The following is a 16,076-nucleotide window of genomic DNA, read 5'->3' as shown; positions in this document are numbered from 1 at the left end:
ATAAAAATGCTTTAAAATAACATGAAGTCAATGAGCATTTGACTGTACAATTTCCTCTGTCAAAATATAAATGTATGTCAGCTTATGTGTGTGAATTATACTAAGTCAGTCTCAACACAGCCATGTGCTAAGGAATGTGTGAAACACTTCATGAGCAATTCTTTAAGGGGTGTACTGAAAACTTCCAAAAGTACCCCAGATATTTGGCCATAGATAAGGAATAAACTTTAAGGCAATCTTCCAAGCGAATGTAAACTTTTCTGAAGTGGCCTTTCCAGTAAAGTATTACTGTTGTTAACACTCTGTACTTATTTATAGGGCTGTTGAATATTTTTTAGTAGCACATTATCACACTAATTGTCACTTTTTTAAAAAAATTAGCTTAAAAATCCTGCAATTATAAAAGTGTCTGGGGTGCTTTTTGTAGACATAAGGCAGGTAATTCCTGTTGACTGACGTAGAAATCCTAAATATTTTCTTCTAAGAGCAGTTTTTATCTCTAGCTAAAATTGTATGTCTAATAATGTACTGAAGACTGTGTTCACATATTGAGAAATAATAACTTGCCTACACTTTTTCTAATTTAAATCTGAGTTTAGAATTTCTTTTAATTGGTCATTTTCTACAGAAGCATCAAAATAAATAGTGCTACTCACTGAACGCTTTTCAATGATAACGACATTTTTCTCTCTGTTAACGCCTTTTTCCAAAGTAATTTTCAGAGCGTGTGAACTAAACTGACTACACTGGAGAAGTGGGTACAGGCCATTATGAGAGTCCCCTTGCAGCGACCAACTAGTTTCATTTAATCTCCTTCTTAGCCTTATAATTGGCAGAGACCACCAGGTAATTATCCGGATTCATGTCCTTAAGGGTTGGAGATTTGCTCTGGATGGGGGATGTTTTGCCATCCACACGGGAGATCTGCAGCATCCGGCAGGGGTCGTGTTTCAACAAATACCCTGCAAACGTTTCCCATCCTCCTCCCACACGGACCATGACATGTTTGTTATGCAGCATCTGAAATGAAAAGAGCAAAAGGATTACATTCTGCGAATTCTTACAGTATCTCAAATCAACCTTCATTTCTAGCCCTGTTACTGTTTTTTGTCTGTCTTGTTTTTCATGCCCCATTGTTTTCCTACTTGGTGCACAGTGTCTGAGTTAGCATATAGTTTGTGAAAGAAGTTTTGTCTTTCCCATGCAAGTGGATCACGGGTACACATCCCCAGGATTCAGCTTCACCCTGCTATGGGAATCCGGATCTATGTATAATCCCTTGTTTGGTTGAATGTGTCCAGAAGCTTCTCTCTGATGTTCCGTTATAGCCTCATCACTGCCCCCATTTTCTGCCCACTGCCTCAGATAAGTGTTCCATTATTCCCATCAAGTTATTCCCCTCTGAACCAGGACTCAAAAGACCATGGAAATGTCTGCCATTGAATATAATGTGAATAATCACACAAATACTCAATACGAAATAGAAGAGAAATGCACTCAAAAAATTTTAAGTCTTCCCCAGTCACTGAGCCCTTCAAGGCCAGATGTTGTTGAATGGCCAAACGTTTATGTTTCCCTTTACTCTTATTTTTTCTAATTACTTAAAAAAATAACTTACCTTCAGGCCTATGGGCCATGTAGAGTTCCAGATTAACAAGGCTACAGATTTAAAAAGTGAAGAATATATGGTTCTTTTTACCTAGTAAAAACATGTCAGAGCTGTAGAGGTTTGGCATGGAGAGCCAAAGAATTTGATCTTGGCTTTTTTCAAATATCAGAAAATGTAAGATTAAGGGGAGATGTTGCTCCATCATCAAAGACCCTGCCGACTCTGTTCCCTGCCCACAATATTATGAATCCACACTGGCACTATAATCTTGGGAAGGACATATAGTGGTGTGAGGGGATTTGGGGAGTCATTTTCACCAAATCTACTTGAATTTCTCTTGCTGTGCAGTTTAAGATCTGGAGGTTTTTTTCTTACTCCCATCAAGTGGAAGATGATTTGTGCTCACTGCTTTCATTTACCTGTTGAGAATCTGATGGAAATTCTGGACTTTTTTCGAATGCCTGTATCCACGAAATTTTGCATGTGTGTTTAGGGGTTTCGCAGACTCCCAGAAATACATCCATGGACTCAAGTTAAATCCTGATGCATGTGGTTGATGTGAAGCAGTTTCAGATGTTGTGCAAAGTAACAAAAATGTGCTGGACATCAATAAAAACCAAGACTCATGAAGAAATTGAAGTTAAATTTTACTCTACTGGTTATTCTCATTTCGAGAATAAAAATTAGAATTAGGATTAGAATAGAAAGGACCTTCAGAAACATCTAACTAGAAGTTTTTAGACTTATTTTGGCACCAGAATCTACTCGTTAAACAAAATCTCAGCGGGAACCCCTGTCATATAAAGCAGGCAAAAGGAGTCAGGATTCAGCTGTAACTCTTTTGCCTCCCCTGGTTCTGCCAACGGTACCGTGATCTTGTTTTTCAGATGAAGATCACGAGGCCCAGATCTTTGGTGTGATTTGCTGAGACTAGTACCCAGATTTCCTGACTGCAGTCTAATCCTTGTCCCACAACAGTTCTTTGTAAAGCAAAATCCATCAAGGCTTTTGCTAATTTGACTGACCTATTTCCATCCCCACAAGCTCCTGTGTGTGCCTCTACCGCTTGCTTCCAAAACTTGGAGTTACCGGGACAAAAACTGCAAAGGCGGGCACCCAAACAGTACTCTGCCCCTTTCTCCCTCTGTTCTAGAAAACAGCTGTGCCTCTTGTTGATGTTCTGGCACCTCCTAGCCCTGTAAATTACATTTAAGAGTTGCCTCTAAACATCCTAGCTATGAATGCCTGGCAGAGTGCCCAAATTCACTTGACTATGAGCAGGCTATTTCAACCAGAAGGAACCACCAGTCAGTACAGTTTTTAGACAATTCGTTAACTCTGGAAAACAGTGAAAGAAATGTTTTTCTGCCTGGCATATACGATCATTTAGGTACAAACTCTTCCTGCAGATTCTTTAATGAATCCACGCATATGAAGTGGATCCAGCATGAAACAGAGTCATGCTGAATGCGAATAACATGGGAAATTACATTTCTGCCCACCTTCTCTTCCATATCCTTTCAATAGTGAATCAACAACCTATAATTTGCTAAGAAGGTCAGTGGTCAAACTGAACAACAGTTTCAAGCATGGGATTAAGATTTCACAGCCATAAGCATTTACATCCTTGACTGTAGAGATTTAAATTCCATGCCTTATCTTAGTATGTGCTAAGTCTCAAAAAATAGTAACACCCATCCCCATCTCCATAAACTAAACCCCTACTGTTGAACCTAAAAGAAAATTAACCTGCTATAAACCACACTACTCTCAACTCTACCCTCTCTCCCCCACAGTGCTTGCCCTAAAAAACCCCAGCCTTGGATTAAGTGTATAATCTTCTAAATCACAGGAGAGAAGCTGAGCTCCCACTGGAAGAACTATTTTCATCTCAGGGATTAGTGACATTAGGCCAATTGCCCTAATTGATCCTTCTGGTTTTGGTCAGTTCCATTTCCTGCTTCTCCCTATTCTCAAACACACTACCCATCTCTGTCCTCCTCATTCTGCTGTTGGCTTCACCATCAAGCATGGCTTTCTCTCTTAGCATCTCCACTGGCTAATTTACTCCAATCTGTATTTATCCATTTCTCCACTTTCTTCATCACAGAAAGAAGTCCTTCATCCAAAGTCAACTCCTCCCCGTATGTCCTAATTCCCATTACCACCATGCAGAAGTTCCTGCATCAACCATCACATGTCTCTACTCTCTCTCTCCAACTTACTGTACAATAGTCCTTATCCTTCAGGGGATAAACATACCCAAGCCTCTCTCACTCTTGTCCAAAGCAAAACTCTGCTCCTTCCATCCCAGGCTTCTTTGTTCTCACACCTTTTCCTTACATCTGAGCTTTCTGGTAAGCTTACACGTGATGTCTTCGCTTCCAACTTTCTATTCACTGTCCAGCCCACTACACATTGCGTCTGCCCCCACCTGTTAACTGACTACACATTGAAGGGAATCAGATGGTTTCTAGAATTGTCAAATCCAATGGATGGTCCTTAATCCTTGTCTTTCTTGATCACTCAAGTAAGGTATCTGATAGTATTAACCACTCCTTCCGTGAGACTCCCTACTCCTTTATTCTCTCTGACAAGACTCCCTCTCCTGGACCTCCTCTTACCTCTCTCTTTGTACTTTCTCTGCCTCTTTCATAGGTTCTATTTCTTCTGCCTACTTTTAAGCTTTGCTGTTGCAAATGATTCTGAAGGATTCTGTCCTTTCTCCACTGCTTTTCTCACTCTGACCACGCTGTATCTGGAACCTCGCAGCTTTCTCTACTATCTGCTTTAGTCTCTCAAATTATAGTTCTGGCCCTTGCCTCTTCCCTGAGCTTCCAAATGCAAGGGCATAACCAGTCCACCACCTTCCCCCTTCAACTGAAGGCTCCACAGGCCTTTCCTAAAAGAGTCGGTAGGATGAGCATTCTCCGTAACTAGTCAGACACCAAAAACATTCATTTCTCCCCAAAATGATTCTCAGCATCTATGTTATTGTTGCTGCCATTCATTTCAGCACCTCAACTTTTTCCGTGGGCCACTGTAAGGATCTCACTGCCTCTAGCCTGTCTGAATTTAGCAAATCCATTCCCACCAAAGGGAATTCCATAAATGCCTGTTTGATTGTCTCCTGCCTAAATGCCTTCACTAGCTCCCTCTCCCCTATATGCTAATATTCAGTTCCCTTTATTTGCATACATCATTCACCAAGACCACTCCTGCCAGCCTCACCCGCCCTTCCTTGAGCTCTGGGACCCATGAATTATTTTAGTTCTATGTTCCCAGATAACACAGCCTTTCTTTCATGCTTTTGCATGTTTGCCCCTAAATGTAGAGTGTCTTTTCTGCTTTGCCCTCCCTACTTACCAGGACCACAAACATTAATTCAAACATCACCTCTGCCTGAAAAATTCTCCACAATCACCTTCCTTACCAGATAAGTGAATGCTTCCTCGCTGTATGCTGTTTAGATTACACGTGATTTCATTGTTTCACTCAGTCTACTGTAATTGCCAATTTACCTGCCTGCCTCTTTTAATAACATGTGAGCTCTCTGAAGAGAGTGATGATAGATTTCTCCTTTCTTAAATCTCCCATATGCGAGCTCAGAGCAGTATCAATATTATAATCATATTAATACTCTTTCTCGTGTATATCTCCACAGGCTCTACCTAACTTCGCTTAACTGATGATGTCATTTTCAGCATTACTCCATTTTTAGATGGGAAAACTGATGCTTTTAGAACTGATGCCCTTAAGCAACCTGTGGCACAAATCAATGGAAGAACTGAACAAGAATCGTTTTTTTTCCCATTAGGCCACACCCACTGATTCAGTGAAACTCTTAGACTTGGATCTTCATATCTGCTTAGTTGCTTACTAGTGAAATTTGCACAGACAAGGAACTATCAATGTCGGAAACAGTAATAAGCAGCTTAAGCAAATTAAATGCCCATGTAAAATGATTTATGGTGCTATGTTCTAATAAACCCCACATACACATCGAATTTCATTTCAGAAGATTATCTTGTAGTGGTCCCAATTACTTCAGAAATAAACATGTGTCAAGTGCAGGTAATAGGACAGAATATATTTATAGCCAGATAGCTGTCGGTCTAAGTAGGACTAGGCTTTGATTCTCTGTTCAGTTAGAGTGCCTTTATTTTTAATGCTTCACAATATTGAACAATTTTGTGTTCTCCATTCCAAAAGAAAACTCATCTTGACTGGTAGCATCCATGCACATGGCAACTGAGTATTTAGTATTGGTTTTTTGTGCTGTTGTTTGGTGCATTTCTTCTCAAGCAAAGAAAAATAAGTTAGAATTGCTACAAATCTTCTCCAAGACTGCATGTTGCAAAGTGGTAGTGTTTGCTTGCACCTTAGGCCTATCCTTTCTGTTGCTAGTTTTTACAAGGGGCCTCATTCCTCACTGTGCCTTTGATCCTACCAAAAGGAAGAAGATTCATTACTGACTTAGCAACATCTCTCAATGCTGAAAGGAAAAAATCAAAACAAAACAATAACAAAAATCTGTCTCCACGTTTCTCCCAATGGCCTTGATGAAGTTTAAGCAGATCTGGGTTGTTGCAGACACTGCAAATATTTTCTTTTTTGTTGGCTATGAGTGGTATATATTCCTTGCCCAAGAAGAGAACCAGTATGCCTCAAAGTCATGTTTTTGTTTTTTAATAATTTCTTTCAGTAATGGGGGATAAAAATTCTCATTCTTATCAAGGGCATTTGCTTTATGCCTTGTCCTATTCTGTTGCAATTATGTGTTGTTTTCCAAGGAGGCCTCTTTGTATGCGCCAGCAACAGGGAACCCTTTATCTTAGATGAAATAGAGTCATAATATTAGAGCACCTACTAGGTGCCTGGCAACCTACAGATATGCCTTATTAAAATAAAGAGAGTAAAAACAACACTGAGGCCATTGGCAATTCTCTCATTTCACAGGTGTACGAACAGGAGAAGAAAGGGGCACACGGGGCTCCCCAGAGCCACACTAGAAATCACATCTCCTTTATCCCCCACCTAGTGCAGGGCCTTACAATTAAGGAGTTGTACTCTTCCAGAAATTATTATTCTAAAAAAGAATCCAATATTTAAAGATGGGTGAATCACTTAATATATCGACCCAGCAGGTGTTAATAACATGTCCGGTAAGTCCTAACTCTGTTTTACTAGATACAATGCACGTTTTGTTAGGTTACAATGTGCAATCTAAAGCCTGCTTTCTTAGCACCACCTTTCAATCTTATTTTCCTAACATTATAAGGTAAAAAATTATCTCATAACCAACCAGTTCTGTAGCTCATCCAGATACTTAATTCAAAGGGGAAAAAATGGAAAGGAAATAAGGTAATTCTCCCGTATCAAGTTAGAACACAACGGAAAATTTTAAAGTTGTAGAAATGATTCACCAACAGCTCCCTACCAATGCTGGGGTCACCGTGGAATCAGGGGTCCAGAGCTCTGGCTCTTACGATATAATAGAATTTCAGAAAGGAGATTTTTTTTCCCTTAATTTTGTAGCTTGGAGAGACAGACTGGAATCACATTATGTGTTGGTATTAAGGAGCTTAAAGCAAGGACAGTAGGAATTTTTCTTCTTCTTGGGAACATTAGTCTTTAGAAACAGAAATACATCAGCTCAGTTTTTGTTGACAAGGCACAGCTGAAATCTATGTAAATCACACAAAATCATACGTTTTACTAAATGAAAAAAAAAAAGGGTCACCTAAGAGAGCCAAAAAAATATTATGGGTTTATTGGTGATGTATTTATTTTTAAGCTATATTATACACGCAATAAACAAAAATAGCATCAACAAAAATAAACAATAAGTGAAAGAAATGTCTTTGGGTAAACATAATTTATATGCTTCATATTCATATTTGGTAGCATTATCTTATCAATTCCCCAGTGCAGATATGCGTGAATATTTGCATCTGTCCTAAATTATAATTCCTATGAAAAGTTTTAGGTGTCACCACTTTCTTAGCAAAACACTGATAAATCTCTTTCATTCCGATTTGAATCTTGTGTTTGTGACCTTGAAAACTGAGGGAAACAGGAGTATCTGTCAAATTGTCTGAAAACTGATGTCAGTAGCCCCTGAGGCTGTGAAAGCTTCCCAGCAGGATGCCCTCATCATCTCTCACACTTCGCCACTGCCCCCTCTACTCCAGTGCCCCAGTGCTCTTTCTAAAAGGAGAATCTGATCAGGCCACCGCCTTGCTTAAAAACCCGTGCATGGGTCTCCATTGTCTGTAGTGTTTCTTAGCCATTTTCAGCTCCAGCCCACCTGAGGAATATGACTCATCCTCATCAGCACAAGAAGCCTGCGGCAAAGATTCTGGAAGAGCAGTGGCGTGAACACACATGAGCACGTACGTATGTGTGTAGGGACAGGGCAGAATCTGCATCTCGAGGGTGGGTAGAAGTACACGTAATTTGAAGAACCAACTTGCTAGTGATTCTGGTACCCCCTCTCCTATCTCTGTCTGTCCTCTGCCAGCCATGAGAACAACTTGCCTGACACACAAAGCATTTCATGGTTTAGCTACTATTCCTTCCCCACCTTCTTCCTCACTATGCCTTAATGTTGTCCAAGTTGTGCATTGCACAGTGATGCAGCTATTGTGTGGCCCTACCTGTCAGTGCCCACGCCTACACTCCAAATTACCTAACCCACAAATATTTTGGACTCCTTGGAATCCCCTAAAAGTTTCATGACTATCTACAGAGAAGGCAGAGAATTGTTCTGTATTCACCAGGTAAATTAAAGTGAGTCCCTTTCTTTGGCCATTCGACAAATATTTATTGAGTGCCAGGCAAGGTTATTCCTTAGTAAATTTGAGGCCCTGGGGGCCTAGTACAGTTTCAAGTACACAATGGGCACTCAATAAATGCTCGTTTAAATGAATGAAGAAACAATGTTAACTCCTACTAATGCTCCACCCAGGAGTCACTGCCTTTATGGAATATTTTTGTACTCTCCAACCTTTAGATTATTTCTGAGGGGACCTTGAGATTTTCCTGCACAGACCTCAAGCAGAGTACCTATCATATTTTGTTGTCTTATTTTCTTGTCCATCTTTCTCTAATTTCCTCTCACCTCTTTAAACGGTCACATTCTACTCAGCTTTGTATACCTGGCAACAATTACAATGTGTGATATGTAGAAGACATTACTTATTTACAGAAAAGAAAAAGGAAAAGATGAAATGATTTGTCTTTATGAGGGAGAGTCTGAAAAAACCAGGATGTGAGTGAAAATCCACATTGACCGCTGCTTAGAGGATTCCTTTGAGAGAAAGACGAATTTTGGGTCAAAAAACAAAGTAACAGGAATCATACAGGAGAGAGGGAGATTGAATTAAGAATCAGTAGAGCAATGAGCAGGAGAGACAGAAAGAAGAAGGGGGAAGGGAGGAGAGAAGAAGAAAATATCCCAAATGGATCCAGAATCAAGTATATTATTCTCTTCATTATCTCCCTTCACAGAGTCTCATTACATCTGGAATGCAGTTTTTAGAATATACCATTCACTATAGTAGAAAATTACTTAATAAAAATTTCACTCCCTCCAAATACACAACCTAACAGCAGAAGAAGGGAAATAATTAAGATTAGAGCAGAAATAAAAAATACAGTAGAACAGATCAATGAAACTAGAAGCTGGTTCTTTGAAATAATTAACAAAATTGATAAATCCTTAGCCAGACTTATCAAAAAGAAAAGAAAGGATCCAAATAAATAATATCACAAATGAAAGAGGAGAGATCAAAACCAACACCGCAGAAATACAATTTTAAGAGAATATTATGAACAATTATATGCCAACAAATTGGGCAATCTGGAAGAAATGGAGAAATTCCAGAAACATATAAACTACCAAAACTGAAACAGGAAGAAATAGAAAATTTGAACAGACCCACAATCCTTTTTCTCTTTTAATGCTCAAGTGTCTTGCGTCCCTCAGCATAACCCTGGCTCTCATTAAGCCCTTCCCCGTGTCACTGACCACAACGGCTCCTACTTCTGCCCAGTCTGTGAACTGCTCTCCACCACAGCCATCCTTTTAAGAGACAACTCTCTCTGACACTGACTGCCTCGAGGAGCAAGCCACCTAAATTTAAATCAGTGCAGGCTCCTGGGATATCATATGCTTCCTAACACCTCCTTGTCAACCCCATTCACTGTGTGTTTTTACAAGCCATCATAACCTGAGTGAAAATATTGTTTTTAGAACGCAGTCATCTGCTCTCCAGAGAAAGAGTGTTAAATTAATTTGTAGGACAACAGACTCTGTCATCAACTGATATTATCCTGAAATGTCATATGCTCAAAATTGGGCGACTGGGAATTCAGCGGGCTGCCTAAGGTACGTGGACACGTGGAGGAGTAAGGTGGCAGGTGTTCAGTCGCTAGTCTGCCATGTTAAAAGCCTGCTCCCTGCATCTTCAAGGTAAGAGATAAGGTCACCTGTTAACAGGATGAGTGAGGCTCTGTTGGCCACAGATGCCGCGTGAAGGCTTCTTTGTCAAAGGTTGGAGATTCAGCTCAACCTCTCTAGCTGTTTGAAATTATAAATGGTTAAATACTACCCCAATAGACAAGCTTGTAGAATTATCACTGTTTGCCAAACACTTTTCACATTTGTTGTTTCACTTTTATCTTCCTAATAGTCCTTTCTGCCCTTTTCTTAGATGAAGCTTCAGAGAGATGAGTAACAGTCAACAGAGCAGAAGCTGCCATTTGCTTTGACCCTACCAGACTGCCTAGACACAGTCACCACTAACTATCTGGATAGCCCTAAGATACGATTTAATCTCTCTGTGCCTCACTTTCTCATCTGCAGATGTTTATAGCATAGAGTTTTTTGAACAAAGAATGTGTAAGCATGTAGTAATATTGCCTGGCACATGATACCCAACAGTCGTCTGCCACTGTTGTTCTGTTGTTGTTGTTGTTGTTGTTATTATTACAATAATAATATTGTTATTGTGATGATGATGGTAAGCTTCTTACAGATTTTATTTCAGTTAATTCTTGAAGCAACTCTAAGTGGGTTGCACTGTTATCCGCATTGACAGATGAGAAAATGGCAGCTCCAGAAAGGGGAAGTAAATTGCTCCAAGTCACATAACTGGGAAGTGACAAAGTTTAGATTTGACCTGAGTCTCTCCCACTTCAAAGATAATACTCATTATCACTTAACTATATACCCTAAAGGGACTTTGCCAGGGGTTATAGTTGTTTGATTTCTTATCTAGACTATCTCCATGGACAATGACTCTTTTTTCTAGGAATATGTGTTGTCATTTTATGGTGTCTCCACAGATGATCATATTGCTCAGCTCTAAATGTGCCCTGGACCCAGAAAAAAGGTGTTTTAATACATGCTTGGAAGGACTTACTTGAATTTGAACCTGATGTTTCACCCATACAGAAATGTTGAAATTAGGTACCCCCAAAGTGCTTGGCTGTGGGTCTCACACTCTAAAAGGGAACTGTAGAGGAGAGACCCCGGACAGTCTGCAAAGTACTTTCTCTTAGATTATTTCATTTTGTTATCACACCTGCCCAGTTGTTCAGCAGGCTAGTATTACTGTTGCCATTGCACAGATGCAGAAATTGAGGCTCAGAGAGGTTAAGTAGGTGGCCCACAGACACACAGCCAAGAACATAGCCTTGGTGTTTTGATTCCCAATTTTGTGATTTGTTGTCTTCAGTAATAAAATCGTACATTAGGGAGAATGTAATCCTCAAACCCTCACGTGAAGGCCGAACTATCGCAGTGCCCTAAATGACGACAAACAATCCTCCAAAATGAACAGAGCCTTGAGTCAGAAATCTGGCTATTGAGGCTGGCCAAAAAAAATTCCTAGCCTGCTTTTTCTTGGGAGAGGGGGAGGGAATAGTTCACTTCCCAGGCTCATTGTAGACAAACGACTCTCAGTAACTTCTTTCTGGAAGCAAACATGAGAAGAGCAGCTTGCAGATGAATGTAATGATCAACTGGCAAAACGTTCCATTTGCATCTGCTTGGAAATATGTGTAGGAGCACTTAACGCCAACTGCCTCAGTTCTTATCGACTTGTTATGCAAGGTCTCCATTTTCCCAGATCTGCACCAAATGAAATTAAGAAGCCTTAGCTGCAGTCTAATTACCAGTGTATGGCACCATTTCAGGAAGGAAAGGCAAATATGATAAATATTTCATAGAACACTCAGCAGAGTGAAAGCGATGAGGTGAACATACTGGTGGCTGCAAGAGGAGAGCTGACTAAGAGGAAGGATCTGTAGGTGGTACAGCTCGATTGAAACTAGGCTTCATCCACCCCAAAGATGTAACAACTTCAGCAAAGGGAGCTGGGCCCCAAGAGGCAATTAAAACCATTCCTTCTGCTCATCAAATGGGGTCACCTTTGTCTGAGTCCATCTGAGCTCCCATTCTCTCATCTAAACACCAATACCAAACCCCAACAGCACTGAGAGAGCCAAAGGCTAACTTTTCATGACAATGATGCACATCAGTGGTTCCCAACCTGGTGTCCTCCCAGGTCCTGAAAGGCAACAACAGTGTCTGTAATGCAGACACTGGAAAAGCTATTACTTTGCTACTGTTTTTAATGTATCTTTAGCATATGGGGAGATCCATCAAAATGGAAAACAAAGTATGAATAAATACAGTTAGATCTTTTATATCGATAAAATATTTGAAAACATGAGTCTCTTTCTTCTCAAAGTCCCATTCAAGTGAAAGGCCAGGAATAAAAGTATTCTAAAATCATAGGACAAAGGGAAATTGAGAGGAGATGATGGTAGATCTGAAAGGTCAAGACAGTTTTAGAAGATGGACAACAGAGGGATGAATTGTAACCAACTAAGGGTGGAGAGAGTTGAAACTTGAAGCCTGAAATGACAGCCTGTTGAAAAGAAGCAAGTCAGATCATACCTTGAAATTACAAGAAATTCAGGTTTTAGAATCACCAGGTACTTCCATCAGGCGAGGAGAGACGTGCAGCTGAAGAAAGGAGAATTTGTTGATAGTCTAAGGACTGGCTAGCCCCTCAGATTTCCTGCACCCCACTCCCCATTTGCTCTGCCTGTGGGTATCCCAGAGTACAAATGACTCTGTTATCCCAGCAGGACACCAAAGGTTTATCTTTGCAGGAATTGAATCAGAGATGCTCCAAGCAAGGGGATGATACAGGAGCCGGATGGAGAGATGGATAAATACATGATAAAGCAAATACAGCAAAGTGTTCATTATAGAACCCAGATGGTAGTTCTGTGGGTATTCTCCATATGTTTGAAAATTTTCAAAGAAAATGTTAGAGGAAAAATTCATCCTGAATCCCATCTGTTCTCCCCATCTCCACTCTTAATCCCTTAGGTCCAAATTCCCTCCATTTTACCTGGATTACTGTAATAACCCTTCAACTGCTCCCCCCTGGCCCTTAGTAAATTCTCAACAGAGAAACTAGAGGGATCTTGTTAAAACAGAAGTTACCTCATGCTACAACTCCGCTCAAAACCTTGTGTGACTCCCCATTTCATTAAGAGTAAACTACAGAGTCCTTTTTTTATTGTTTATTATTATTATTATTAACATATAATGTATTATTTGTTTCAGGGGTACAGGTCTGTGATTCATCAGTCTTACACAACACACAGCGTTCACCACAACACATACCCTCCCCAGTGTCCATCACCCAGCCTTCTAAAGGCCTCTACATTCCCAGATGATCTGAACTCCTGTTACCTCTGACTTCACATTCTACCACAGAGCCTCTCCCATGCTCTGTTACAGCCATATTGGCCTCCTTGCTATTTCTCAAATACTCCAAGGCTACTTCAGTCATGCTCTTAACTTGGTGCTCCTCCCATTTAGAAGATTTTGCCCCATAACTGCAAAGCTAACCCCTCACCTCCTTCATGCCCTTGACAATCTCTCACTTTCTCAAGGAGGCTACCCTAACCACACTTTTAAAATTGTAGTCTCTGCTTCTGGCACTCCCAACCTGCCTTACCCTGCCCTACTTTTCCTTTCCTACCTTAGCATGGATTTTATCACTTTCTAGCAAGTGTTTACATATTTATTATGTTCCTTGTCTATACAATATAATCCCTCCAAATTAAGAGTGCCAGATTTATCACACAAAAATACAGGAAACCCAGTTAAACTTGAATGTCAGATGAAAAACAAACATTCTCTTAGTTTAAGTATGTCCCCTGCAATATTTGGAACATAACATATTAAAAAGTATTTGTTGTTTACCTGAAATTATACACATTATCTGTGTTGAGTCTGGCAACCCTACACCCTCTCTCCCCAACACACAAACACACACAGAGGAACAAAAAGGTCCTCAAGGAAGTCAGGGTTCATCTGTGTTTTTCTCTGATATATCTTTAGTTCTTCGACCAGTGCTTATTTCATAATATATGTTCAGTCAATATATGTTGAATGAATGATGATCACTCATTTTCTCAGGATGACCCCTAAGAAAACAAGGGAGTAATCCACAGAAGACATATGATCCAGGAAACAGGGGATCCCACATAAGAACAAGTTAAAGTCTCAGTTGACACTGTGAGGCCAACCTGGGGAAGGGGAGACAAGGAGGGACAGAAATGAAACCCCTAGGTTAGCTGGTATACCTGCCTATGATGCCACTGTGACAAGTTTTACAGTTCTCTAAGGGGATCTGGTAAGAGCTTCTTAGTCCGACTTAGGAAGAGAGAAATGGCTACAAAAAGGAAAAGTAATCACGGCATACTACAATATTTACATGATTGTTAGGAAGTAAACACTGAATACTGATTTGACCAACATTGGTATCACCAACGATGCCGGGCAAACAAGAGGAAGGAAAGTCCATGTGTGTGGTGGGGTAAGGAAGGGGGGTGGCGCCTGAGACCACTCAATCATCATCTTCCTACTCTTGTTACCTAAGCTCAAATATGATTTCTAACATTTTTAAAAAATATTTTTTTTATTTATTTGACAGAGAGAGCAAGAGAGCACAAACAGGGGAACAGTAGAGGGAGAGGGAAAAGCAGGCTCCCCACTGAGCAGGGACTCCAAAGAGGGGCTTGATTCCAGGACTGGGATCATGACCTGAGCCGAAGGCAGACGCTTAACTGCCTGAACCACCCAGGCATCCTTCTAACTCGGTTTCTTATGCTATTTAAACAATTCGAGAATATAGAAGAATAATTTAAACCAATCTCACTTTCAATATATACATAAAATATTACTTTTGTTACGGCTTTTAAAAAACCTCTGTCTGTCTTTATTTTTCACACAGCCATCCTCTTGGCAGCCACATCTTTTAAATAGGCTATTCTTTTAAATAGTGCTATTCTGATTCAAAAATTTTTCTTTGCTGAATATTCTATTTCCATCTTTCCTTTTTCAAAATGAGTAGGTGAAGTTTGGAGCTCACTTCCAATTATCTGGTCTTCTTCAAAATGAAGTCCAGAAGAATTAAACAATTCCTCACAGACTGTCTATCCATTCTTGCTTCAGGGGCAGGTCACATGCTCACTTACCAATGAGCCTATTGTTCCATGGGGCCACCCAAAGGTCCCAGTAGGGAGGATGACACACACTCTCTTGATAAAAGCCACACATAACTCATGCCTTAAAAAATTATCACCAGAAACTGCTTGCTCAGATTCACCGTTTTCAGACATGAACTCCCCAAGCTCCCATGTTGGCTTTCTTTGCTCTTAAATTTACTTTCACCTCCCAGAATGCTGGTACCTTTCATGTCAGAGTTTACACTGAAAAATTTTTTTTTTTTTTTTTTTATTTGACAGATAGATACATAGCGAGAGAGGGAACACAAGCAGGGGGAGTGGGAGAGGGAGAAGCAGGTTTCCTGCCGAGCAGGGAGCCCGATGCGGGGCTCGATCCCAGGACCCTGGGATCATGACCTGAGCCGAAGGCAGACGCTTAACGACTGAGCCACCCAGGCGCCCCTACACTGAAATTTTCACCAGCTCATCTTTTACTTTTATGTTTCTATAATTTTATAGCCCTATTCTCTCATTTCTGTACTTTTGCTTTTTGAAGTCTTTCGTCAGTGCCTGTGTTGTGGGGGGCATGGGTGTGTTATATACACACACACAGTTAGAGAAATAAATTTATTCCATGTCATATAAATAGATACACATGCATCCCCAGCCCCATGTATTTTTTCTCCTCAACTATTATTAGAGGGGTATTGTCTGCCTAATGAGGGCCTGGCTGGCGCAATGGAATAACTATCTCTGTTTAGTCCTACTCTAAGAATGTGCATTTTCTCATGACAAAATCCACAGAACACATCCTCAGCCATGTGGGTCCCCTGACCACCTCCTTTCCTCTCATCAACCCATGGCATGTGATGGCATGTTCCTGTTTGCACAAACATCTTCATATATTTCAGGAATTTTCCAGCAT

At 40.4% G+C, this 16,076-nt stretch overlaps 1 protein-coding gene across 1 annotated transcript in view; it reads right to left on the bottom strand.

Annotated features, from left to right (window-relative positions):
- Positions 1–568: 568 nt before the first annotated feature.
- GAS2 (growth arrest specific 2) overlaps positions 569–16,076 on the bottom strand; it is a 118,852-nt gene continuing 103,344 nt past the window's right edge. The window contains exon 7 of the mRNA XM_032414973.1: positions 569–1,020. Within this exon, the coding sequence (XP_032270864.1) occupies positions 802–1,020 (219 nt within the window). The 3' untranslated portion in view covers positions 569–801. The remainder of the gene's footprint in view (positions 1,021–16,076) is intronic.

This window comes from Phoca vitulina, unplaced genomic scaffold (genome assembly GCF_004348235.1).
Source record: "Phoca vitulina isolate PV1807 unplaced genomic scaffold, GSC_HSeal_1.0 scaffold16, whole genome shotgun sequence".
Taxonomy (NCBI): domain Eukaryota; kingdom Metazoa; phylum Chordata; class Mammalia; order Carnivora; family Phocidae; genus Phoca; species Phoca vitulina.
This window is presented reverse-complemented; position numbering and strand designations above follow the sequence as displayed.